This window comes from Crinia signifera, chromosome 6 (genome assembly GCF_055691185.1).
Source record: "Crinia signifera chromosome 6, ASM5569118v1, whole genome shotgun sequence".
In the NCBI taxonomy this organism is placed as follows: Eukaryota; Metazoa; Chordata; class Amphibia; order Anura; family Myobatrachidae; genus Crinia; species Crinia signifera.
The window spans coordinates 177,129,081-177,156,115 of NC_139222.1; the positions used below are offsets into that span (position 1 = coordinate 177,129,081).

The 27,035-nt window shown below is 43.8% G+C and overlaps 1 protein-coding gene across 1 annotated transcript in view; it reads left to right on the top strand.

Moving 5' to 3' along the window:
• GNA13 (G protein subunit alpha 13) overlaps positions 1-22,942 on the top strand; it is a 31,107-nt gene extending 8,165 nt beyond the window's left edge. The window contains exons 2-4 of the mRNA XM_083148215.1: positions 7,820-8,046; positions 15,900-15,950; positions 18,412-22,942. Of these exons, the coding sequence (XP_083004341.1) occupies positions 7,820-8,046; positions 15,900-15,950; positions 18,412-18,984 (851 nt within the window). The 3' untranslated portion in view covers positions 18,985-22,942. The remainder of the gene's footprint in view (positions 1-7,819; positions 8,047-15,899; positions 15,951-18,411) is intronic.
• The last annotated feature ends 4,093 nt before the right edge of the window (positions 22,943-27,035 follow it).

A 27,035-nucleotide genomic window follows, 5' to 3' on the forward strand; every position in this document is an offset into this window, starting at 1 on the left:
AACCTACCCTGCCCTGCTCCCACTGCCTGCAGCTCCCCAAGAATTCCATGTGATGATAAATCGCATGCAAAACTTGGCACATCAAGTGCCTTATGTGAGCCCTCCTGGGGTGCTGCTGGGGAAATCAGGTCTGACTTTATGGGGCCTTTAAGCTGTTTTTCTCTCAGGACTCCCTCCAGTCTTCTAACTGGTTACCGTATAGAGGGTCGACATACAATAGGTTGACATTTGCCAGAAGGTTGACACAAGCTTAAGGTTAACATGGACATGGTTGACACTCAAAAGGTTGACACGTTTTTCACGGTCTGTTGACATGGACACCATATAACGGTAGCGCGTCCCCCTTGCTTGGTGAGCGTAGCACTATTATGTTCTCAGTCTATGCCAGGTTATTCTCCAGAAACTGAGATAGTGGCACATTGAGTTATTGGCCCTGCGTCACTAAAGCACGATAACCTGTTCGCTCCTCAATATGTTGCATATCCCTTTAAACTTGTCTTCTAGTTTCTGTTCTAAATGTGCCTGGGGTTTGTTTTAAATTGAGTTAACAGTTTAGTCATTAGCAAGACTGAAACTGCACGGAGGACGCTGAACACTACCAGCCAAAGTACACAATACTTACTCTGTTTTCTAATTATACCATTCTTTGCTCAATGGTGCAAACATACAATGAAACTGTGGCAACTGGTCAGATATTAGCTTCTATATGTTGGACATGGAAAGCAAGTGGTACTAAATTACTACCTTCAGTTAATATACTGAATACAGTTAATATATATCTTCAGGACGTCTTTTTTAACTTTTATTTTTTTTTGCCTTCAAAAGTTATAAGATGTTACTTGAAACTAGTTTGAATGTTTGTCATGTTTTGATCTGTAGGTTAGGATTGGGCCTTAAAGTCAGCAGTGCATTTTGTGGAACCGGAACTTTCTCTACATTAAAGTGGCCCACCAAATAATAGAGGCAACAAGCCAAAAAATGTTACATAAGCCGTTACCATGCGAAAAATGGATGTGGCCTAGCTCCCACAAGGCCACCCCCCTCTTAATGTGTTTTGGCCTAGCTACAAGCAGCACTTATGCTATATAAAACAATCTTTTGACACCTCCGCTTCAAACTAGCAGCATGTTTTTATGCTTTTTATTTGAAACCAGCATCCCATTTAGCTTATAAAACACATTGTGACATTTACTTTAATCTTAGTAACCCATATAAACAATACGCCAAATGAGACATTACTATTTTATTCTTACACTCAATTGCAGTCTCCGCCTGCAGCTGAATCCGTCCCTACCACTAGTGACTAAAATAGCTCACAAGCCTAGGAAAGAAGCTGGTCCAATATGGTTAAGCATTGGAGACGGCAGAATAAACACACCACTAAGATGCCCACTAAAAGGGTCCTCCCTGGCATCTCCTTTTATAATTTCATACAAACAAGAGAGTTTGGTTTGCCAAGGCTGGAAAGGGAAACTCAGCCCTCCTGTCTCACCAGATAACTCAGCAGTGTGGCAGATGGCAAATGGGAGAGCTGACAGCCGCTGTTAAAATACAGCAGTGAATGTGCACTACGCTGTGTGACGGCTCCGGCACCTGCAGCACTGCTGCTTGTCTGCTTTGACTATACCATAGTGTAGGGTGTGGGAGCTGCATATTTATTAAGAGCCTCATGCAGCTCAAGAGCCATGGGTTGGACACCCTTGCACTAGGCGATTCACATGCTATTTGGCATATTGTAATGTGATTGCGGTGATAGATCGCATTAAAAGTGCCCAAATTGCATGTGATTGACAGCAGGCCCTATATGCGATCCCGTGCATGCAAGTCGCACCTGCTGCAGAAGTGATCTGTTATATCGCATCTGGCAGGCTTGGCTGGGATTGCATGCATTATATTTGCGAAAGGACCACATACAATAAATCTCATGCATTCCTGCCTCAAGGGGGATCGCGGTTGACGTCGCAGGGAGGTTGCCCTAATCCAGGCATGTCCAAAGTCAGGCCCGGGGCCAATTGCGGCCCATGCTGTCATTTCAAGCGGCCTCCAGCTGTAAACGGGCAGAGCATCAGATGTGTGAAGTGCAGCACGGGACACTACAGGTGGGGCCCCGGCGAGCGCGCCTCTACATTGCTGTCTGCTGCAGTGAGGAGGTGCCGGCCGGCACAGTCAGATGTGACTGGCGTCCTACTCCTGCTGCTGCAATCGTATATCACCCTACTCAACAATCAGTTACAGCAGTGGGACAGCAAGGGGGAAGCTTGCTCCCATATCATGCAGAGGAGGGCAGGAGCCCAAGCATCTCCTGTCCTTGCAGTGCCTGCTTTGCTCACACAAGGGGCTTGGAAACATACAGACAAGGGAGGGAGCAGAGTGGGGGGCATACAGTGAAGGAGGGTCAGGCTGGGGGACATAGAGTGAATGGAGGCAGTGATGGCCATTCAGAGAAGGGGGAGCAGGGGCAGGCTGGGGGACATACAGTGAATGGGGGCAGAGTGGGATACATCGTGAATGGAGGTCATACAGTGAATGGGAGGGTCAGGCTTGGGGACATACAATGAATGGAGGCACTGATGGACATTAAGAGAAGGGGTGCAGAGTGGGGAACATAGTGAAGGAGGGGCAGGCTTGGGGAAATACAGTGAAGGAGGGGCAGGCTTGGGGACATAGAGTGAATGGGGGCAGAGTGGGGGGGAATACAGTGAAGGGGCAGGCTGGGGGACCATTCTGATGTGATTAATGATTCAAAGAATGTCAGGCTGAATGGTCGACCCCCCCCCATTTACACTTCACCAAATCTGGACCTCATCACAAAAAGTTTGGGCACCCCTGCCTAATCTATTCCCAGCATTGGATGCAAGTTACCAACATAATTTAATGTTGGTAACTATGGGTATTTAGTTGTGAGAACCAACATTCTGGCTTAAATGCCTTGTGGTTGGGTGCCCTATCCAAGACTTTAAGTGGAATTAGCTGCTATTAATGGCTAAACGTAGTCTATTAAAATTGAGTTGCGACACTGGATCTACTGTCACTTAGATGGTAGATTGGGCTTGCAAAAAAATATTTAGTCCATCATTTTGGAATAAAGCTAGCTCCTGGTGCTATTCAAAGCACTGGGAATTTAATCGACCCCACCTTATCAACCTAATTGGATAGTCCCATGGGAAGCAATTACCTGCAATTGTTTATCGGGAGTAATTGCATACCCCCAGAAAACCTCTAGGTGAGTATAGCTATCCATGGGAAAATGTCGAATGTTGCTAGTAATATAAACAGTACTAAATGTCTTGGGTATTAAGGGATATGTCTGTCTGCATCACTTGTTTCGGTACTTGTGTATTATCACGGCGCCCCCCATTGTACGATGAAAAATCGTGTCGTGATCGCATGCGACGCGATTTCACCCGATTTTTCATTGTACAGGGACCCAGATGCCTTATTACCATGTTAAATGCCCCCCAAGACCCGATTTTTAATTGTATACCCACACTCATGGGTCATGAGTATGTGAAATGCCCTCCATTGTTAACGCCACCCCACTGAACGCCAACCCATGGCGAGCGGCGGCGGTACGCGTCCTCCGACCTTTTCATACCCCCACTAGCCACGTTGGCGCGGAGTTGATTTTATAAAGTGTGGCGAGCCACCGAGCATGAATGGTGGCGAGCGGACGCATATACCTGTAAAGTAATGTGCATCCCCTCGCGGGGCTCGACGCGCTTTGGGCTCGCCACACTTTATAAAGTCAACTCCACGCCGACGTGGCTAGTGGGGGTATGAAAAGGTCGGAGGACTCATACCGCGGGCTCGCCACGCTTCGGGTTGGTGTTGATAGTGGGGGCCGTTAACAATGTGGGGGCATTTTACATATTTTTAACCCATCAGGGTGGTATACAATTAAAAATCGGGTCTGGGGGTGCCATTTAACATGGGACTCAATGGCAAGTCACATTGCATGCCATTGTAATGGCATGGGATGTGACCCGATTTTAAAATTGTATACTCGGAAAAAAGGCTGAAATCGGGTCCATCGAATACCTTAATTAGTGGTATGCGATGGGCGCCGTGATAATACACAAGTACCCATGTTTCTGGCAGTCATTGTCCTATAACCTCTTAACCAAGCCTAGCCCTCCAATTACTATAACGTTGTCCTGAGGAGCTGTTCCTAATCTGTAACCAGCTAAGTTTTCTGTGTTATCCTATTTGAAGTTTGTGTATTGTCCAGTAGCATGAACGGTGTGATGGATAACATTACTGCTTACTTCTCCCCGTGCTTGCATGTGTTTCCTATGGGTGCTACAGTTTCCTTCCACAATCTAGAAATATATTGGTAGGTTATTTGGTTCCTAACAAAACTAAACCTAGTGTGAATGTGTGTTTACCTATACAGATGGAGCAGCTGTCAGCCAGCGCCAGATCTCGTGTGCTGGCGGACGGCAGCTCTGTCGCAGGGACGCGAGATGGCGCTGTGTGTCCCTGTCAGCAAGGCGGTGAGGAGCGGCTTCCTTGTCCGTCCTCTTCAGGGGGGCAGAGCGGTTCCGATGGCTGCTACAGCCTCCGACAGAACTGGGCGCACAAGCATCTCATACGCGCACGCCCCCTTCTGTCGGATGGCTGAGAGCTGCTCCGTCTGTACATGTCTACTGTAGCAGGGCCTGATGTAAAGTGGTCTCAGTAAAGCGATGCAGAATGTGTGCACTATATAAATAACTGGAAATAAATTTATGCTTCATAGTCTGTTTTATCACAGCTTTCTCCCGCTGAAGAGTATGACTTAGTTACATAAGCATCCTCCAATTCTATACCAAATCAGGACATAAACAAAACACTTGCCCTGCAGGTGTATAATGTATAAAGACTGCACCAAATATTAGAACAACAGGCTTTGCTAAGTTGATTTGTTTACTGGAAGGATTACACTATTGTTTAAATTAAAGATACAGAGGCTTCAAAGTACATCATTCTGTTTAAGATTACAGGTGTTTCTGATCTGCCACACGATATTATCTATTACTTCAGAAGGGGCGATATGCAGTTGTTGCTGTTACTATATCATGCTCAAATAGAATTGATTTAGCTATGTAATATAGCTTAACCTGTACCTATTGGATGCGAAAAGCCTGCACATTTCTGTCATTGTCTCCTCAGGTGGTGGTAAGCAGATTATTGGTTATTATGAGCAGTATTTTTGCCCAAACGTAGCAACAGTTGAATTGCTTCATTGGGCACATGGTGCGCAAAAATGTAATTTCCACTATTGTATTTAATCCATACACTTCTGAACATTCTTTAAATTCAATTCAAATTGGCTTTTGATGTACATAAGAAGCTTTCAGTCTGCCAAATGATATAATTGAAAGGATGCTGCATGCCTGAAAATGGCCTGTATTTAATAACATCCATAATTGTGAATGGTCACCCGACATGATGCAGGGCCTACCATTCGAATCTCACGTCGATGGATATTATGGGGCAGATTTATTAAGCTCGGTGAAGTGATAGTGTCTGGTTTTTAGCACCGGCCAATCGGCTCCTAACTGAAGTTACCGGCTTGGTTTGAAAAATGACAGGTAGGAGCTGATTGGCCGGTGATAAAAACCAGACACTATCACTTCACCAAGCTTAATAAATCTACCCCTATGTGCTGCACATAATATCTATGGAATTGCTTGAACGATGGCATGTGTTCTTTATTGCGTGTGGTGGGTGGAGAGAGCGATTTTGGCAATTGTCAGGTTCGGGGAGCAGGCTGCATAAGTGCTGGCGTCCGCTGTCTGTGTAGCGTTCACTGGGTGGTTAGTGGCGTCGGCAGCAGAATTTGAAATAAGCTGTTAAACACTGGGTGGACCTCTGGCTAAGAGCTCTCTCTCAGCCAATCAGCGGCTGCCTAAATGTGAAGACTCTGTCTGAGAGCTCTCTATCACAGGGCAGCCCAGTGTCTTAAACTGCTTTTTCAAATTCGGCTGCTGACTCAAGCCAGCGCTCCTTCATGGTGCTATACTACTCCGCTGCCTGCCGCCAGCCCTCTTTCAGCACCCGATGTGGCGTTGTAGATGGCATGCAACATCGGGTGCTTGAAGAAGGCACTTTAGGCACCCTAAGATGCGATCGTTGCTCCATGAGAGGCAGATCTGATAATCGTGAAGTCTGTAGTTTGGGCCCAGACAGCCGCATTAGACTGATTTAACTGCATTTCATGGCTAAAACTGGCGCTTTCAGAAACGTATTTAATGGACTGTCAGGGCAACAATTGTATTGCTAATAGACTGCCAACTTGGTGCTTGGCACAATTTAACTCCTCCATTATGTTAGCTACTAACATAATGTGGTACAAGTAAAGGGGGAAATGGATCAATGGATGGATAAAGTACCATGCAATCTACTTCTAACTGCCATTTTTACAGGCTGGGTTATGCAAATGATAGTTTGGTACTTTATCTCTAAGGATTGAAACCTATCCCCAATAATAAAAATGTTTGCATGTCTCCTCCTGATCTCCCATCACTTTGGATAGGACACTGGTTCTCAAACTGTGGGTCACGACTCCATGTTGCTGACCATCAGATTAATGTGTCTGGAAGGGGGAACAGGGGATAACTCATTAATACCCCTTTCAGACAGAAAACAAAATTGGTGGGTGAAGCAGTTCCACCCGGTAATTTTGTGAATAACCAGGGTCGAGGACACGGGATTTATGACCCGGGTTGACCCTTTCACACAGAAGAAATACCCGTGTTATCAGCAAATTACCGGGTAGAAATTTTCAACCCGGTAATTTGTTCTTCAGGCTACTCCCGCCAAAATAACATGCCGTGTGTTTGCCGGGATTTTCAGACATTTCTGTCTGAAACGGTTATAAGTAAACTCCCTCTGCTTCCCCCTTCTATACCCGTTTCCCCCTTTTTCATCCACTCATTATCCACTGCCTCCCTGTCACAATAGCGGGTACTTCAATTCACTGACCACACATGTGGCGGCCATTCTGTGGTAACTTGCTGGGGTCCTGTAATTTTTATTGTCTGACGGGGTCCCAGAGCAAAAAAGTTTGAGAACCCCTGGGATAGGAGATTGATTCAAATGTTTTACCCCGAACAATCTGGTGAATGGGCTAGGTCAAATTCAAGGTGTGTACACACGTACTTTGTTTAAATTATTCTGATAACAAATTTATCAATTTGTCTGATCACTGTCTGTTTTCAAGCGATTGGGAACAATGTTTTGATTGTCATTTACTCCCATACATTTCCAGGTTTTTGTTCCCACCAGATAGTTCAGACAAATCTGTATGTGCGTACGCACCTTTAGACTGATTTAGACTGATCCGGTGGCCTGTGAACAATTCCTAACATGAGACACTTCGGTCAGCTGTACATGCTGCAGAGAAGAAATGCCAGAGGAAAACACTGCCATCAAAAGGGTTAATGACAGAGCCGCCCCCGCTCTCTTAATCAGGTTTTAGTGTTTACAAGAGAGCAGCAAGCAAATACCGACTACAAGCTGAGAATGTTTCCTGTCTTAAGTAAGATCTTAAAATAGTACGTGGTGGAGTGAAAAACATTCTGCTTGCTGCCTGTTATCTCTGAATAGTCCCGCCAGTGTCCTTGCACCAGTATCAAGTGCTCAGCTCTCTAACTTGGAGTCCAGGGTGCAGGTGTGGTGGGGATATTTCAGAGGATAACACTTGCATCAGCAATATACATGCCCCTTTTTTTTTTTTTTTTTTTATATACACATGAGATTTATCACTTAGATGCATGTTTTGTATATACACAATACAGTGTGTTACTGTTATCTTATTAGAGTCTTTGTGTTTCAGGTATCAGGGTGCTTGTCGATGCCCGTGAAAAACTGCATATTCCCTGGGGAGACTCCAAAAATCAAAAGCACGGTGAAGTAATGATGGCATTTGACACACGCTCGGCAATGGTTGCTCAAGGAATGGTGGAAACCCACGTCTTCCTCATGCACTTGGCATCGATAAAGGCATTATGGGCAGATAGCGGCATTCAGCACGCATATGACCGGCGACGGGAATTTCAGCTGGTAAGAATGTCTTTGTCTTCCATTCATATTATGTGTGTATGTTTCTTATTCAGCGTGTGATCTGCGTTATATTCAGTTCAGCCTAGAGAAGAGCGTCTGGGTAAGGCTTCAGGAGAGCTTGCTCTCGGTTAGAGCTTGTGAAGGAAGATGCTGGGCGTTGCATACCATGTAAATTGGAATGTAGGGTACATCTTAATCTATTTAGTAGTGTTCATTCTAGCACCCTGCATCTTTCAAAACCTGTACAGTTCCTCTTCCCTGTCTGGGGTGTGACTCTGTGGGGCTTCTAGCACAGTGTGGTCTGTATTTCAGAACTGAAAATATGCATTTATTTTTCTAGAATGTACTTGATAAATGCTAAATAAAGGCTTATTGATTGCTATGGACAAACTTCTCCACTTAACCACAAGTCCAATCTTTGCACTGCTTGATATCACACCCATAACATTTTGTTCTCTTAAAATACTACTAGCTGTGATCATGAAGAAACACCACAGCCTTATCTAAATGCTCTTGCAATTTCCAGTGATACCTGTAGAACTAGGGTCAACAATTTAGCAGGCATAGTCTTATTTTCCTTATCTTATATTTATCCTTATTTGCAGTTAGAATCCCGGCGGTCAAATCCTGATGCTTTCTCCCTCTATGGGCACAGGACCCTCTGCATGGCGAGCGCAGTGACCCCCGTAAGGGAAGGAGGGGGTGGGGGGGTCGACGTGCGCCCCCCCCCCCCCCCCCCCCCCCCCCCCCTTGCACTTATTTCTCTACTATGCAAAGCTTCTAGGGAGGTTACTAGGTTCATGCGTATTTCCCACTTTACCAGCTAACTATCTATGCACCTGCCATTTGTGAGCACTCTCCTCCACTATCATATTAATAAAGATTGTTGTGGGTTTAGAGTAGGCTGTACCAGCTCAAGCAGACATGAACTGTTAGGACTTTTATACTGAAGAATATCCCAATGGTACTGCTGGTTGGTGGGGAGGGAGAGCTGAAAGTGGTTTTAGCTGGTCGCCATACTGACCCTTTCAATGCCAATGATCTTTAAGTTGGTACACCATAGTGGGGACATTATTTACATAAACCTTGCGTCAATAGATATTTCCACCCATACTTTGAAAATGATCAGTATTTTGTCTACTGTTAATACCTCACATTTTTCTTCGGACCTGATTTCACCCTGCAGCTCCCCGGGAGGGGGACACACGATTAGGCACTTGATGTGCCAAGGTTTGCATATGATAAAATCGCATGGATTTATCATATGCGTTCCCCGGGGAGCTGCAATGTGGAGCGAGCAGGGGGGCCGGAGACATTGAGGTGGCGGGCGGGGGATGCTGCAAGGCGGCTGGGGGGACGGACGCACGCTGCTAGTAGTGCGGACGTTGCGGGGGACACAGGCGGCAGTAACATAGAGCCGGGCGGGGGGAGCCGGGAGCTGTCAGTACTGGGGGGAAAAAAAGCCCATACAATGAATGGGCAGCCTGTGATTGGCTGAGCGCTCTCTCAGCCAATTGCTGACTGGCTGAGCGCTCTCCGACGTCCCGACTCTGACCCGATGCGCACGGGACCGCGCATCGGGTCGGACCGGGTATCAAAACCTGCGATTTGGTCCGATTTCATTGCCCGATCCATCTGAAATCGGGGCCAAATCGCATAGTGTATGGCGGCCTTTAGTGATATGTTTAACCTGTCTCTTGTGTGTTCTTTCCTCATTGTACCTTGTCCAGCGTGCCTTGTGTAATGTAAATATGTGTTTGACAAACAGTCTTTTGTTTATGTGATTGGAGGCATCAGCATGTTTATTGGAACCTATATCAGTCTTGGCATTGTACAAAAGCCAACCTTTTGTGAGACTCTTAAAAGCAGCTAAACCGGACTAAAGTCGGCCTTGGTTTCCCCTGAGCTCCCCCGGCAGCTCCTGATAACAATTGGCACTTGATGTGCCATTTTTTAACTGTGCTAAATCTGATCGATTTATCACTAGTAAACCCGGGGGAGCTGCTGGAGAGCAGGGTCTGCGGGGAGCTGCGGCAGAATAGTGGCGGGGACTGGAGAGCAGGGTCCGGTCAAGGGGAGCTGCGGGAGTGCTAGCGGGCTAGCGACAGGAGAGGGGAACGCAGTGCAGAGTCCGGTCCCCGCGGCGGGAGAATAGAAAAAAACAAATCCTATTCAACAGACTGGGTGTCCGCTGATTGGCTGAGCTGCTCCTTCTTTTTTTTTTTTTCCTCTCTATTCTCTTGCCGCAGGGACCAGGCTCTGCTCTGTGCTACCTCTCCTGCTGCTGGCCCGCAACCCCTCCTGCAACTCGACCGGACCCTGCTTTCTGGTCCCCCGCTCCCCCGAACCTGCTCCCTGCAGACCTTCCAACCTCCGAATCTAATCTGATACACGCAATACCGTGCATCGGATCAGATCGGATGTCCTACCCTACGCAATTTCACCCAATTTCTCGGCCCGATGCTTCATAATCTGGTGATCTGGCCTTAAGGTAATGGACTTGAGCTAAAAGTTGCTCTTTTGAGCGCTCCAACAATACTTTGTCATAATTACAGTTCACCACTGTGGGTGAGGGGGGGGGGGGGTTCTAGGTGAAATGAAGGCATTAACAACTGATCAGGTCATTCAAATGTAGTTTATTTAAACATGAGATTTGGGTTATAGTACAGATGTTAGATTGCAGACACATCAGCTGCTGGGAGGCAGGAAGCCAGTCTTGCATAATATGTCAGCGTATCGCCAGTACTCACTGGCTGCCTATATGCTGGGAAACCACAAATGTAGAGTAGCTGATGTACAGTAAATGCATGTAGCTAGAAAAGGGCTTTATTACACAATCTGTATCACTGTACCCTAATTGGCTCATACTTTCTAATTCTGGGTGAGAAGGAACACTTCATGGCAACACAGTCCTGTTGACTGTATGTATAGTCTGCATGTTCTCGAAGAAGAAGAGTATCTTCCGGTTGATTCTATTCAGCACGCAGTGAATATCGCCAGGACAGAGCTTCCAATCGGTGCACTGTTATGTAGGAGAATGCCGGTACTTGCTGGTGTTTAGTCGCAAGAACCATAATTTTTCCAATGAAAGTACCCACACCAAAGCGGTTTGCACTGCACTAGGGTACAAAAGAACTCCAATTGCTGGCTTGCACCGCTGGATAAATCCCCTATTCGGACTTAGCAGCGCGATGATTTAGAATAGCTCCGGTTCCCTCCTGACTCTGAAGCAATTCACAGCACTGTGAACAAACCCATAGATTGAATTTGTAGTTACTCATGTGTTACCTTGTTCATGATCAGAATCCGCTTTATTGGCCAGGTATACTTAAAGGGGCGCAATCCTTTTTGGGCGTAATACTGTAGTGATACACACACACACCTAGCTGTAAAGCAATAGTCAGCAGATGCTCACTGTAGGATACATGGAACCAGAAACTGATCCCCTGTACTGAGTGAGGAAGTTGTAGTGACAATATGGCTTCTTCCTTATTCTTGCTTGCCTTTGTTTTTGCTGATGGCAGCATTCTCTTGCATGTTTCTCAATGCCCACTTTCTGGAATGCCTCGCCGTCTTTAGTGTACCTAACTATAAGAAAGTACTGAAAAAATGCCTATTTACAAAATGTTTTAATACAAAACCATTCGGTACTTCTTTACTTTCACGGCGCCAGCATGGCGCCGCGCGTCAGAGTCCCCTTGCGGGGATCGCTACGCTCGCCACGCTAATTAAAATAAACTCCATGCCAACATGGATAGTGGAGGTATGAACTATCCATGTTGGCATGGCGTTAACTTTGTTTATTTTACTTAGTTTGTGGCGAGCGTAACCCGGAAGTAGCGCGGCGCCATGCTGGCGCCGTGAAAGTAAAGAAGTACCAACCATTCTTGGACTTCTATTTGTAAAGTAACCATAAAGTGAGCCTTTCCCAGGAAGACCACAATTTAAAAATGTGGCACTGGAGGTAAGCAGCTGTAGCCAGCTTTCACAGGTACAGAGCTATAAATATCCATTAGTACAACCCACTACAATAGGAAAGAATAAAAATATTCCCCTCACGTTTGTAAATGTATGCTACTGCTTTTAAATCGTGTGGGGGTGTTTAGTTTGCGCCAATATTAGTCTTTCCTATTTAATCTTGATGTCAAATGTTCCGCCGGTTATAAAACGTGGATCGTTGAAGTTGCTGATACACGTGTATTTTGTCAGAAGCGGCAGCAGTTTTCTGCAGGAGGTGATAAACGGCCTCATTCAATAAGTGTGCATCGGAAATGTCAGTACACATTGAATTACCCCCTTATAGGTGGAGGTCAGGTGTGCGTGTGTACCCTAAACTGACGGGGTTACATTTAGAACAGAGCAATTTGTTTCTCTGTTCGGCGGGGGAGTTGGCTGAGGGGGATACATATCTTCTGAGGTGTAAAAAGAGAACAATTGAATAGTCTCCTGTTTGCGAAGTCTATTTTCTTAAGAATAATCTATTGTAGTGCAAATAAGGATTTTGGTGTGCAGCAGTCTGGTTCTCCAGACCAATGTTATGGAGTGGTTTACCTATAATGTAGGAAGTAAACCTATGTTATAGGTAAAGTACTGGGGGCTACGTGGTACACTCTAGATCAGTGTTTTTCAACCACTGTGCCGTGGCACACTAGTGTGCCTTGAGCTGTTCTCAAGTGTGCCTCCAGAACTATAGATGCCCAAACTAGTTTACAGCCACCACCAGTTCAAGTGTTATTTACTGGTCTCTTTTCATTTAAAGGGCCAATGTATTTTATTTGGGTACTTATGTAGTAACTGGGCTGCCGATTTTGAAATCGGGTCCATCGCATCGCACCCGACCAAATCGCATGCGATGCGATGCGATGGACCCGATTTTTCCATAGGATTCAATGTTAAAATGGACTGAGTCCATTTTAACATGGAATTCAATGGGAACAAGGGGTCCTTTTCATACCCCTACTATCCAAGTGGGCATGGAGTTGGATGTAAACCTGTGGCGAGCGTAGCGAGCCACCGAGCCCGAAGCGTGGCGAGCCCCGCGAGGGGACACAGAATACCGTCCCCTCGCGGGGCTCGCTTCGCTCGCCACGCTTCGGGCTCGGTGGCTCGCTACGCTCGCCACAGGTTTATATCCAACTCCATGCCCACTTGGATAGTAGGGGTATGAAAAGGACCCCTTTTTCCCAATTCCATGTTAAAATGGACTCAGTCCATTTTAACATTGAATCCTATGGAAAAATCGGGGCATCGCATCGGATGCGATGCGATGCGATATCGCATCGCATCTGATTGTATGCCTTAACTTAAGGCATACAATCAAAAAATCGGCAGCCCAGATACTACATAAGTACCTTTATTTGTGTTACCTGTGGGGAACAGTGTGATTGTTTTTTATATGGGGGCAATAGGTTTGTTTTTTTCCTGTGGGGGCCAATGTGTTTTGCCCTGTTGGGATCTCATGGTGTGCCTTGGCAATTTTAAAATCTTTAGTGTGCCGCAAGGTAAAAAGGTTGAAAATCACTGCTCTAGATGGAATGCTGCCGATTAGGTCATGTTGCATCTGCTCGCTATATGTACTTGTTTTCTAATCGTGAAGCAGTTGTGCCTGATGGCCATGATAAATGTAAGCTTATTTCCCAGTGAATGTTTATGTACGATTGTTACCAGGTCTTGGGCTTAGTGGCTATTTAAGGTTTTGATATTGGGATGTAATTTGTTTTCTTATTGAAGTGTGTCTAATTTGTGTGCTGAATCATTGTGCCAGGCCACACCCGGTGTTTGTGTGTGTGTGTGCTCTCAATCCTTGTTCTGTATGTGCAGGGAAGAATTAAAGATCTGTAATTAGTGAGGAGTGGTGGCTACATTGTCTTTACAGGCCTGGGAACGCATACCCATACACTACAGGGAAGATCCTTCGATTCCGACCACATCTGTGCCATTAATCAATTTTTGTATGAACATGGAATGTTTTACCTGACTCGATGTGCGGCCCGCTGTTGGACTGTTGCGTTAATAGATATGTGCTGCATCCATATGTATTTACAAACTGACACAATGTTTATTTCTGTGCACCGGGTTGGGATCATTTGGTCGACAGTCATTAGGTCGACATGGGTCTAGGTCTACAATGTTCTAGGTCGAAAGGACATTAGTTTGACAGGTCCTTAGTTCGACAAGGACTATGTCGACAGTGAAAAGGTAGACATGGGGTTTTTTCACTGGTTTTTAACCTGAATGTCAACACAGTCGACATGGACACAGTTTCAAGTGCACCACGTCCCCTCGCTATGTGTCGGGCACAGTGCCTCGCTGTGCTTGGCACATTATTTTATTCTCCCGCCACGCCCTAGTGGATGGTAGGGCATGAAATACCGCCTGTCGGCACATGTTGGCTCAAACAGTGAAAAACCCCATGTCGACCTTTTGACTGTCAACCTAGACATTGTCGAACTAATGACCTTTCAATCTTTTCCCATGTCGAACTAATGGATGTAAACTGTGGCAAATGCATTTAAAGTTCATAATTTCCGCTTTAATTCAAGGGGTTGCAACAAAAAGTTTAGTAATTGCAGCAATTTTATGCGTTTCCATATTTTTATGGGCACAAATGAAATGGGACAAATGAACATTATCATAAATGTTAATCTATTTGTGGAATCCTTTGCAGTTTGACAGGGTTTCCTCCTTATGCTTTGCCAGGCCTCTACTGCTTTGTGGGTCTTTCTGCCTTTTTAATATGGTATTTAGCAAGTGAAATACATACTTAATCCGGCAATAAACTTTCCCATTAGAATATTACTTATTGGCTTTTAAATTCCTGGGTTCCTTTTGTGCAGTTTGTTTTCTACCAATGTCAATCTGTACTATAAAGCAATGTCCTAACTATATACCCTTATACACTTCAGAATTAATCCAGTTGCTTTGGTCTTTTGTATCTTCAATAAACACTGTTTTAACAGCTGATTTAACTGGAAATGTCACAATCTTATTGCAAAGGAGGCGTCCTATCACAGCGCCGCACTTGAAGTCACAGAGCTCTTCAGAACGACCTATTATGTGTAACAAATGGAGACTGCATGGCTAGGTGCTTGATTCTACACACCTGTGGCAGCGGGTCTGATTGAAACACCTGAATTAAATAATTAACATTTGGGGCCAAAAACTTTTGTCCATCCATGGGCTCGATTCTGTTCAAAACTATATAAATAGTGGCGGTACTTGCGGATGTTCAGACGTGAGTACCTTAATTTTCTGTCTTAATGCTGTTTGCACCGCACTAGGGCAAAAACAATAGCCGCAATAGTCTTGTTGGAATTCTGCTTGCACATCAGGACAGGTTTGAGCAGGAATCTCCTAGTCTGTGGTAACATCTCTCTGATAAGAATCAACTCCATTGTGTGTGACACATTCCGTTTCCTCCGTGCATTAGCCAGAATTTTCTAGTGCTGTTGGCGCTAATTTAGTCCAGTTTAGCCACTTGGCGAAGCTATACATGGTGCTTTTTGGACATTTGTTTTATTTATTAATTGTTTCTTATAGTGCAGCGTATTCTGTTGCGCTTTACAAAACTACATTTAAAAACTAATGGGCACCCAATCTAAACATCAATTGTATTGCTCTGATGGGTTCCCCCATAATTCTCAGTTGAAACAAAAAATGTGTATATATATATATATATATATATATATATATGTGTGTGCAGATTGTAGAGGAACTGAGCAAAGGGTTTCTAATAACAAGCAAGAAAGTAACTTTTTTTTTTTTTTTTTTTTTGTACATTTTTATTTTCACTTGTCCTAAGAACCAGTGCACTAGATACATACGTTTTTAATTTTGTTTTCCGCTTCTTACAGGGGGAATCTGTAAAGTATTTTCTGGACCATTTGGACAAGCTTGGAGAACTGGTGAGTGTTGGCTGAGGCGGAGTCATAAAGATCTGCAGTGTATTTTACAGCAAGACACATGACCTCACTTCCTATTTCTGTCCCTTGCTGCCCACAAGTCAGCTGAGCAGTCAGAATTCTCGGTGTGCACTGCTTGAAAACAAAAATCCCTAATTTGTTTCCTCCTCATTGTTTTTCCCACTAATTGCAGTCATTCCTGACCATAACCAACACCCCTTTCCAAAAAGTTTTGTTTTTACCAGAAAAGAAAACACAGGGTGTGTGTGGCTGCCAGTTAAGGGTCTGCCTGATAACACACATACATCTTGGCAGCCTGCAAACACTTTCACTTTTGATGTTCTGAGAGGTGTGACCAGGTTCTTTGTCACAAACTGACACCTGCCGGGTAATGTTTGGCATACATGGTCACGGACATACTGTCTGCTATAGCCACTGATTTGTGATAGATTTCAGTGTAAGGTCCACAGTAACTGCTTCGCTCTCCTGGGGAGTAAACCTTTCCCTGCTTACCTCCAGTGTAGGAAAGTGCATACATTGCAAGTTGCTGACAACCAACTTTTGGCTCTATTGGACATGCTGGAAGTTTTTGCATGTCTGACAGTATATGGCCTGATCAGATGATTATCTGTTAATTACACCTAGCATCGGGAAAATTTAAGCTAGTGCAGAATGACTTGTAACTATGCCTTATCTGGTGGATGAAGACAAATACAAGAAAATACACAACCAAAGCTTAATAAAGGGACAAGCAGCAGCCTGTGGCACACCGTGATTGTTGAGCACTAAGTATTGAAGTACAGGTGATGAGATGTGCAGAGGTAATCAGCCAGATCTATCTGACAGATGACCTATTCTATGTTGGACACATGAGGTTAGTGTATGTATTTTGTGTGCACTTGTAGCTCATTTAAAGAGCCTGATTCAGCCACTAGAGGGCGTACATCAGAGCTAGTCACCAGTCTGTGCGCAAATGGTACTTTTCATGTTGCTCCCGTTATTTTGGTTGTGTTTAGCCACTATGCGTGCCTAAACCCGATCGAAATGGGTGTGATAATGGCAACATTTTGGATGAGAGATCGGGCACAGCTAATCATTTGAATTCAGCCCAAAATGTTTTAAATCCATGTGAAAATACACTGCCAGACTAACCTTGATTTAACGGCCCTCATACACGAGTCCGACTTCTAAGGACACATCGTATCGATTTTATGTTGTGCTCACCCGCAGGGCACACATACGATTTGCCACATGATGTGCCATTTTTTACATGCGATAAATCACATGTAAATCCCGGGGAGCTGCATATGGGGGGCAGGAGAATTTATAAAAACTGGATGACTGCAACTTCTTTTGTATGGTGTTTATTTCCTGCCCGCCAGTGAAGCAGAGTGGTGAGGTCGCAACTCCTGCCCGACCCCGCTCTGCAGAAAGTGTATGCCAGCAGTGCCGCACCACTGACACACCTATGGGCTGTATCAGATGCGATAGATTGCAGGTGCTAAAAAGGATCGAGGTGTGCAGCTGATGTCTGCACATGCGACTTATCCATTGTGCAGCCTGTCCAACTCTGATACTATTACGATATGCTCAGGACTGCGCATTGGATGTCCTACACATGTGATTTGGGTCTGTTTCACCTGATTTTCTTGGCAAATCCGCTGGAATCTGGTGAAATCTGACCCAAATCACATAGTGTATGGGGGCCTTAAGTGTACAAACTGCACTGAACTATAGCAACCAATCACTCCTGGTTAATCTTTTGTACATAAAGCAAGCAAGATTCTAGTTGCAGGGTGGTTCAGTGCTGTTTCTGCATTTACGTGTAATGTTGCTTAGTGAAAACTATTTCCAAAAACAGTGCAGTTTCCATGTACTAAAAAGGGAAGAAAACCACAAGGTTAACCCTTAATTGTGGGTTTACAGGCATGAACATGTAGCAAAGCATTACCCTATGGAATAGACAACGAAGTGAATGTTGTGTACCTTTTTGCTTCCTTATGGAGGCTACAAATTCACCAATGTATTCCAACCTTCATTTTGACATGACCATGAAGTGTATCTGGGCCCTACCTGTGCCAAATACTTTCATGAAGATTAGCAGCAGTCTCTGAGTGGACACAGATGGCATTATTGTGCATTTGTAATACTGCTTCGTCTATGTGGCAGTTGTATCCTTTGTAATAGCAGTTATTGTGTCCTTTAGATTACTCCGTCCGTCCCGTCATGGAAATTTGCACCAGTTCTGTGTCTGGAAAAGCAGCTTCTGCATTCATACTTGTACTCCATACTTTTTATACTAGATTGCATCTAGTAATGCAGCGTGCTTTTTATACTAGATGCAATGTGATCTAGCAAAAAAGTACGGCTGCACATACTTTTTCTGCTATGTGATGTGTATGGGCATCTTTATGCAAGACTGCAGTTCCTAGTGGTCTTTAACTGTTCTGTTCTCTTTCCACAGGACTACCTCCCTTCCCAGCAAGATATACTGCTTGCTCGTAGACCCACCAAAGGAATACATGAATATGACTTCGAAATCAAAAACGTGCCTTTCAAAATGGTGGATGTTGGTGGCCAGAGGTCAGAGCGGAAACGCTGGTTTGAATGTTTTGACAGTGTCACCTCCATTCTATTCTTGGTCTCGTCTAGCGAATACGACCAGGTGTTGATGGAAGACCGTCAGACCAATCGCCTTACGGAATCTCTAAACATTTTTGAAACAATAGTAAACAACCGTGTGTTCAGCAATGTCTCTATCATCTTGTTCCTAAACAAGACAGACTTGCTTGAAGAAAAAGTAAAACTAGTGAGCATAAAGGACTACTTCCCAGAGTTTGAAGGGGACCCCCACTGCCTTTCCGATGTCCAAAAGTTCCTGGTAGATTGTTTTCGCAACAAGCGCCGGGATCAACAGCAGAAGCCTCTTTACCATCACTTCACCACTGCTATAAACACAGAGAATATACGCCTGGTTTTCCGCGATGTGAAAGATACAATTCTTCACGACAACCTCAAACAATTAATGCTCCAGTGATTGCGGAACTTTTTTTTTTTAAAGAAATTATTTTATCTTATTTTTTTCGATCTGGTAAAAAAATAAATTTAATTTTAAAATTTGAGGTTTACAGAAGTGAGTTGCAGTCAGCTCCTGGGGCTTCTGTTGATCTTCAAGTTTGATTGTTGCCATATTCCATGCCAATTGTAGCCTTGCTCAACTCCAGTGCCTCTTAAACAGCGCCGCTTCGTGGCAGAGTTTGCATTTCAAGTGGTAACACCATTGCTCAGACTTTCAGCGTTGGCAGGATAAAAACCTATGGCAATCCAGTTTGGATGTTTCCTGGAACAATTTGTGCAAATGTAATTTCATAATCTTACAGAATTCCTGGATTGCCTGCTACCATCAGTTTCTATTTGTTGTGTTAAAGCAGTACATTGGCAATGAGCACAAATCTGTGTATTAAATTAGATTTTTAATTTTTTTTATATATATATTTGCTGCAAAGAAGCATTTTTAAGTTCTATTTTAAGTTTCAAATATGAATGTTAGTTTCTTTTCAGCAAGCAACTGCTCTCCCCCAGCACAATGCATTTAGTTTTAGACTTTAGAATTATAACACCGTGAAAGGCTTTAAAAGGACTACTGATATTTGCAAAGTGATGCTTAATCCTGGTATCTGAACCTGCAAAAGGGCATCCAACATATAATTACAATATTCACCCAGACTTGTGGACAAGTTGAGACACTGAGTCAGTGACGTAAAGCACCACTGAAAGGGTCGGAAAAAAACATGTTAAAAAATGCAGAATGTGTTTTGTTAAGTAATATTTAATTAAAACATTTATGCATCTGCTTGGTAGGAGGTCCTGTACACAAAATGGGTTCTGTCTGCCATCTGATTCAGTCCATATAAAAAATGACTTGCAGTTGAAAATTTCCCATGTGCAGTATCACACTAAAAGATATATTTTAGTTTTTATGGAGAGAGGGAGGAGGGGGGTGCATGGACACTCATTTTGGCTCTGTTACTGTCTTCAAAGTTTACCATGGTTTTTTTTTTTTTTTTTTTTTTTTTGGTAGTGACTCCGTGTAAAAAATATGGTTTTCTGATCTTTTCCTTAGGAAGATATTTTGTTTTGGATGTGTTAAACATGTAAAGGACATGTGCCACAATGAGCAGCAGAACTTCTCACACACGAGAAATGTGGTAGTTTATTTATCTTGCTGCCACATCCTTATAGAGATCTACTGTAATGTAGTCATTACACAGCTTCTTATATTTTAAGAAACAAGTGTTTTTTTTTTTTTTTTTGGGTGGTTCTACCAAATACTATTCTAGATTTTTCCAATTATATACTTTCGACCCCATCCTTTCTAGTGGCTATTCTTGCTGCTACAGTGCTTATCCACAGTGGCTGGGAATGACTTATAACCTACAAAACACATGCTGGTAAAATATATATTTGGTCATTTAGTATTTGCCATTTAACATTACTTGTCACCAGTTCAGTGTAGAAATAGTTACCTTTTATCTTGTAAACTAAAGGCTTTTCCCTTAATTTTGCTGGTTAGGCCCAACTCCAATGGTATCTTAGTCAAGTGAAAAAAAATCGGACTGCTTCAGCCCACTCATGCTTGTTGTACAAACAATCCCTTTCAGACTACAAGTCTCAGCCTGCTCTACCAGTCTCTGGAGTGATATCCACCGTGAACGGTCAGGATCCATGCGCTGTTTTTACGGAAGTCCATACTATTTTATTGCATTTACAACTAGGTGTTAGAAGTAAACTTCCCCAGATGGATTGGGCATGCTCTTTGGATTGATGCATAATCAGCAGAAATGCATGCACAAGGCAATGTGAGTCATCTGACGCCTTAAGGTGGTCATACCTGGAGGTCCGTTTATTACCTTCCTCTTCTTTGCCTTGCAAATGGAAACTGTGTTCTAGTCTAGAACCATCTCAGGCCAAATTCCACCCCCTAGAACCTAGCTACAGGGAGCGGTTTATAAAACAAACACCTTGCTTTGTACTTTTATATTTATCTGTTAAGTGAGGGCCAGTGTGTAGATCAGGGGTTGGCAATAAGCTGTCCTCCAGCTGTTTATAAACTACACATCCCAGCATGCCTTGCATCACTTTTTAGCATGGCAAAATAGCCAAAGGCAATGCATGCTGGAGGGCCACTTACTGCCCACCCCTGGTGTAGATGCTACTTTGACAGCGTTACGTTGCTCAGGCAACTTCTCTTATATTTTCACTCTGTATAGTATATTTTTAGACTAAATATGAATGGTTTTTTAACATCTTTAGTAGTCACACTTCAGAGGTATTTTTGGATATTAAGTGTAGTGCCAAATATTTCACAATATGTATGTTTCTGTCCAATAGATATTTGGGTTTAATAAAATAGACACTTTATTTTTCTATGAACTAGGATTTGGGGACCTAACTGAACAATCCACAAAGCTAATCTTCTGGCCAATTAGGACACATTGAGTAATGACACTTTAAACTTCTATAATTTTATATTATTATTAATCACATCTAGCTAACAAAACTGAGCACAAATCAGATGTTTCTGATTGAAACACTTCTAATGCTGTGTACACACGGGGGAGATATATTGCTCAGCCATATATTGCTGAGCAATATATGGCTCAGTTTCTACTTTACATCAGCGACCAGAGATGGTCGCTGATGAAAAAGAAACTGCCGGGGGAAGCCCGGCAGTGGTAATCAGCTGGTCGCAGGAGCATGTTCCTGTGACCAGCGATCACCACAGGGGCAAAAACGGGAGCGCGCACCCGGCGATATATCGCCGGTGCACACTCCCATTGCGGGCAATATGGTCGCTCAGCGACCATATTTCCCGCGATTTTGCACAAAATCGCCCCTGTGTGTACGCACCCTATGGATTGCATTTAAATGTATGGAATTCAATTCAGCTTAAATACTCCTAGATTGTACATTTAATGTGTGTTTTACTTGTGGAATAATGGGATTGCTAAAATGTGATTACTACTAAATGTCAAGTCCACTTTCCCTTCTAAAAGTAATTGAGATAATTTGTAAATTCTGACAGAAATTTTAGATATATTGGGAGTGAAGGGAGTCTGTGTTCCCACTAGACTGCGCACACCGAATACATTTTAATTCCTGATCTAGGCATTGTCTCAATTCGCTGATGGGCAGCAGCCTTGTTATCTGCACAGTTTAAGCTAGCCAGTCTGATCACTGCAAATCATACTCTGGAAGACTGATTGCTAATTTGAGAATTTCTTGGAGCAGGTTGGTTGTGCTTAATGGTCTAAAACCCCGTATTTTATTCAGAATTGAATGGGTAACTAAAATAGGAATGGAATCAGGCTCAAATTGCTTGGACAAATTTGTTGCATCAAATTGATTTAACCAATTTCAGAATTGTCTGTCCAGTGTTTGGGAGCAAATTTTTGATTGTCATTTTCTCCCAAATATTTCCAGGTTTTTTGTTTTAACCAGGCCGATAAATCTGTGTGTTTGGCCAGCTTGAGACCCACACTAAAGGCCCCCATACGCTAGTAAGATTTGGGCTGATCCTGACAGATTGGCACGAAAAATAATCTCAAATCGGATGTGTGTGATATCCCATCCGACCTGGTGCACAGGTTGGACCCTATAGATTGAACCTATCAGCAGTACATCACGGGTGCTTTTTAGCACCCGCAATGTATTCAGTCCAATCCATAGGTGTGTGCCAGCATTGAAGCACCGCTGGCACACCTATGGGCAGGGGTGGGAAGGCGTAGCAGAATTTAATTTTTTGGTACTTGTTTCCTAGCACGGCTCCAGCGATTTTAATTACATTCATCGGGACCAAAAAAAATTGCGTCCATCGCATGCAACCAAATCGCCTGCGATGGATGTGATTTTTTTACATTGGAACCAATGTAAAATGTTCCCTGAGACCCCAATTTTCATTGTATGCCCCCCCCCCCCATTGTTAACACCACCCCACGATCAACGCCAACCCGAAGTGTGGCGGCGGTAGGCGTCCGCCGACCTTTTCATACCCCCACTATCCACGCCGGCGTGGAGTTGATTTGAAATAGTGTGGCGAGCGCAGCTCGCCACCGAGCCCGAAGCGTGGTGAGCGGACGCGCATTACTTCACAGGTATTATGCGGCCGTTCGCCACGCTTCGGTCTCGGTGGCTTGCTGCGCTCGCCACACTATTTAAAATCAACTCCACGCTGACGTGGATAGTGGGGGTATGAAAAGGTCGGAGGACACGTACTGCTGCCCCTTGCGGGCTCGCCACGCTTCGGGTTGGCGTTAATCGTGGGTTGCCGCTAACAATGGGGGGGGGGGGGGGGGCATTTAACATACACATTACCCATTAGGGTGCCTATACAATCAAAAATCGGGCCCATTTAACATTGTTCCCTATGTAAAATCGCGTTCATCGCATGGATGCAACCCACGCGATTTTGTAATAGCCGGCTAATTTAACATTGCTCCCTATGTAATATCGCGTCGGTCGCATCGCGTGCCATTATAATGGCATGCGATGGACGCGATTTTCTCATTGCCGGCAAAGGCTAAAAATAGCCAAATATCGCGTCGGTCGCGTCCATCGCATACCTTAAGTTACCTTACCTTAAGGTATGCGATCACCCACGACGGGTGCCGTGCCAGGAAACGAGTACCAATTTATTTATTTTTTTTAAAGGCTGGCTGACTGCTGATTGGCTGAGAGAATTCTCTCAATCGGCAGTCGGCCGCTCTTTTGAAAGCTTTTTTTTTTTAAATTCTGCTGCTGCTTCCTGCTCAGCACCTGCCGCTGCCCAGCTCTTCTGCTCCCCGCTGCAGCTCCCCAGGAGTTTACATGCTGAAAACAGCATGTAACAATAGCACATCATAAGTGAGCCTCCCCGGGAGCTCAGGAGGAATTTGTTCCGAAGTCTGACTAGTGTATGGGGCCTTTTTATGTGTATAGTTAGGTAATCCTATCTGTTTCCTGTAGCAATAGAAGTACAGTATATTGGTTGACAGCTACTGTACATTCCATGAGGGTGCTTATATCACCGTCAGATTTTACTTTGATTTAATTCTGGCAATAACATCTGATGGTACTTTATTTGCAGATATGTACTTTGTAGGGATTCTACTTGGGGGTTAAAGTAACTCAGGAGTTCTCCCATGTCAGATGCTGTGTTGAGAGCATACAAGGCTTATTTTTGTTTTTTTGCCACAAAGTGCATTTTTAATCAGAAAAACATCTGCTTTATTATAGCATTGCTAGGTAATTTCTTCCCACTGTTATTTTGTTGGGGTCATTTCAGTACCCTTGTCTTGACTTTATCAATATAGAGGTGTGAATTATTTTATTTAAGATGTGAATGATATTATTGTGCATATCAAATGTATGCACTATATCGTTAATAGTGCGCCCTTCCATGTGTTGTCAACTTGCCCATTTAAGCACCCCTCCAATCACCAGAGCATGTTGTCCTTGACTATATAGTTAGATTCGTTTAGCTGGGGAGCCGGGTTATGTCACTGAATAAGTTTCAGTGTATGCCCTATATCAGTGGTAGCCAACCCTAGCCCTCGAGAGCTACCAACAGTTCACATTTTCCAGACAACGTAGCTGCTGCACAGCTGCACTCATTAATCACTGACACATTTTAAAAGATCCACAGATGGAGCTAATTAGCTCACTTGTGATTCTGTGAGGAGACCTGCAAAACATGCACTGTTGGTAGCTCTCGAGGACTAGGGTTGGCTACCCCAGTCCTATATCATGTGTCTTAGAGTTCCGAAGATATCATTGTGATATTGATTAGTGTGCCCCCTTTTGGTCAGAAGGGGTAATGTAACCCAAAAACTTTACAAAATGACCTTGGAGAATGGGTGCAATATCAAACTTTCTGTAAATTGCGATCTCCTACATACTATGTGCATCCAATCTAAGCATTGAACCAATGTGGTTGTTTTTTTTTTCAATAAATTTGAGCCTTGTGCTTCAGTGTTGCTACTAAAGTGCCTCTGTGATGTCACTATTTGTTTGGTAACTGATGTCCTGTAGCCTCGTTCATTTTAGTCCAACCCATAGGGACATTGCCCAGTCCACCTATTGATTTGACTGCATTACTCCCATCCTTTTTATTGTTGGTTAAAATCTTGTAAGTGGACTATATACAATTTTAAAATCCGCTACACATTGGAGACAGATGGGTATCTATGCTTTTAAGCTCCCTCCTAATTGCTGTGGTCAGAGCTGTGACGTGTATGTTTGTAAAGGTGCCCACACACTAGAACGATTTTTTTTGCCGATTGGCCAATTTCCGATTAAATCCGATGTTTACCGATAATCTGTTGAATCGTCTGATGCGCGCTTCCGTGGATCTTTTGCTAAATCTTCTGATCTTACGTGCTGCATGAAAGATCAGAAGATTTAACAAAAGATCCATAGGAACGCACACGGGATCTTAAGAAAAATATTTGGTAAAGATGTGTGCTTGCCTGAAATCTTTTGTCCAGGACGGACAAAAGATTTAAAGGCTAATTTATGCGCACATCTTAAGATTGTAGATCTTTCTAGTGTGTGGGCACCTTAGACTGTTTGCTTTAGGTACAGGAACTGCTCTGCACACCACATTGTTTTACAGCTAAATCCAATTAAACTGTCCTACAGTATTGTCTCCTTATTGAGTAACTTGTTTGTTTGCTTATACATGCTATACTTAATACGTAGATTTGCTTGCAGTGGGATCCAATGCAGATCTGAATAAACAGATACAAATACATTGAAAAGCACAGATGCTAGTGAATCGTACAGAATCTGGGTACAAAAGCTAATGGTGTGTACACACGGGCCGATATGGCTTCCGATGTTGCCGATCTAGTGAACATCGGAAGCCATATTGCATGCTTTTTTTTTAGGGCTTGCGAGCCCGATGCGCGCTCCTGCGTGTGCGCAAATCGGCAGCCAGATAGAGGGCAGCCAAGACTATATAGTGCAGATCTGCACTATATAGTCTAAATTGTGCCACTCCATGCATGCCGTGAGATGTGAGTCTCTCGGCATATCCTGCTGTGTACACACCATTACATTGAGGGGCATTTACCCAGTCAGTGCCTGCTTTTACAAAGTGATTTCATTTGCATTGAGTTATATTTATAGCGTTTGGTGTTTTTTGTATTCCTACGTTGCAATTCTGCAGCTAAAATGATGGAACATCATGCCAGCGAGCAGCTGTGTGCACCCAAGCAGAGCAACACTTCTATTTCCCACAATACCACCCCCCCACCCCTCTCTCTCTCTCTCTTGGGCCCCTTTCATACTGTGCCTTGACCAAGGAATATTGCTGGGTTGATATGGCAACCCAGGTTGAGGTGCGTTGTGAAAGCACCACATCTTATAAACCTGGGTCGAGCAAACTGGCATTTCGAACCAGGTTAAAAGAAGGGTTTAACCTGGGTTCCCTCTTTATAAAGGGAGACCTGGGTTTAATGTGAATGCGTCATGATCCCAGGTCTGTCCTGTACAATCTGAAAGGCTTTTAGTATAGAAGATGCAAGTAACACAAATTTCTGTCAAATATACAAATGAGCAAAAATGGCATACTAACAATATATCACTCATTGGCTGTATAAACAATATTGTTTGGTTTGCACCTAGCATTTCTTTTAAACCTGCTCAGAGTATTGATGCAGCCCTCACAGGTGCTGTAAAATAGCTCCCCCAATTTTTTTTTTTTTTTTTTTTATTGCTATACGTTAGACCTGGGAGGGCCTCTACTGCCTCTTATATGAAGACTTTTTTATAAGCTCTACTTCAGATGGACCCTACACACAGTCTGCCGAGTGTTCTAAACGAATCTGCTTCGCTCAGAACACTCGGTCTCTCTCAGCACACATCGCTGCCGGATTCAGAGAGGCGGGGCCGCGCATTTAAATTTACATGCATTTTCTGAGTGATTTTGTAAAATCACTCAGAAAATGCCTGAATGTCACCCCGTGTGTAGGGCCCATTAGAACCAGGCACTGGTTGTACAAATGTCACTCCATGTGAATGTGAATTTGTGTATTAGGATTTTTGATG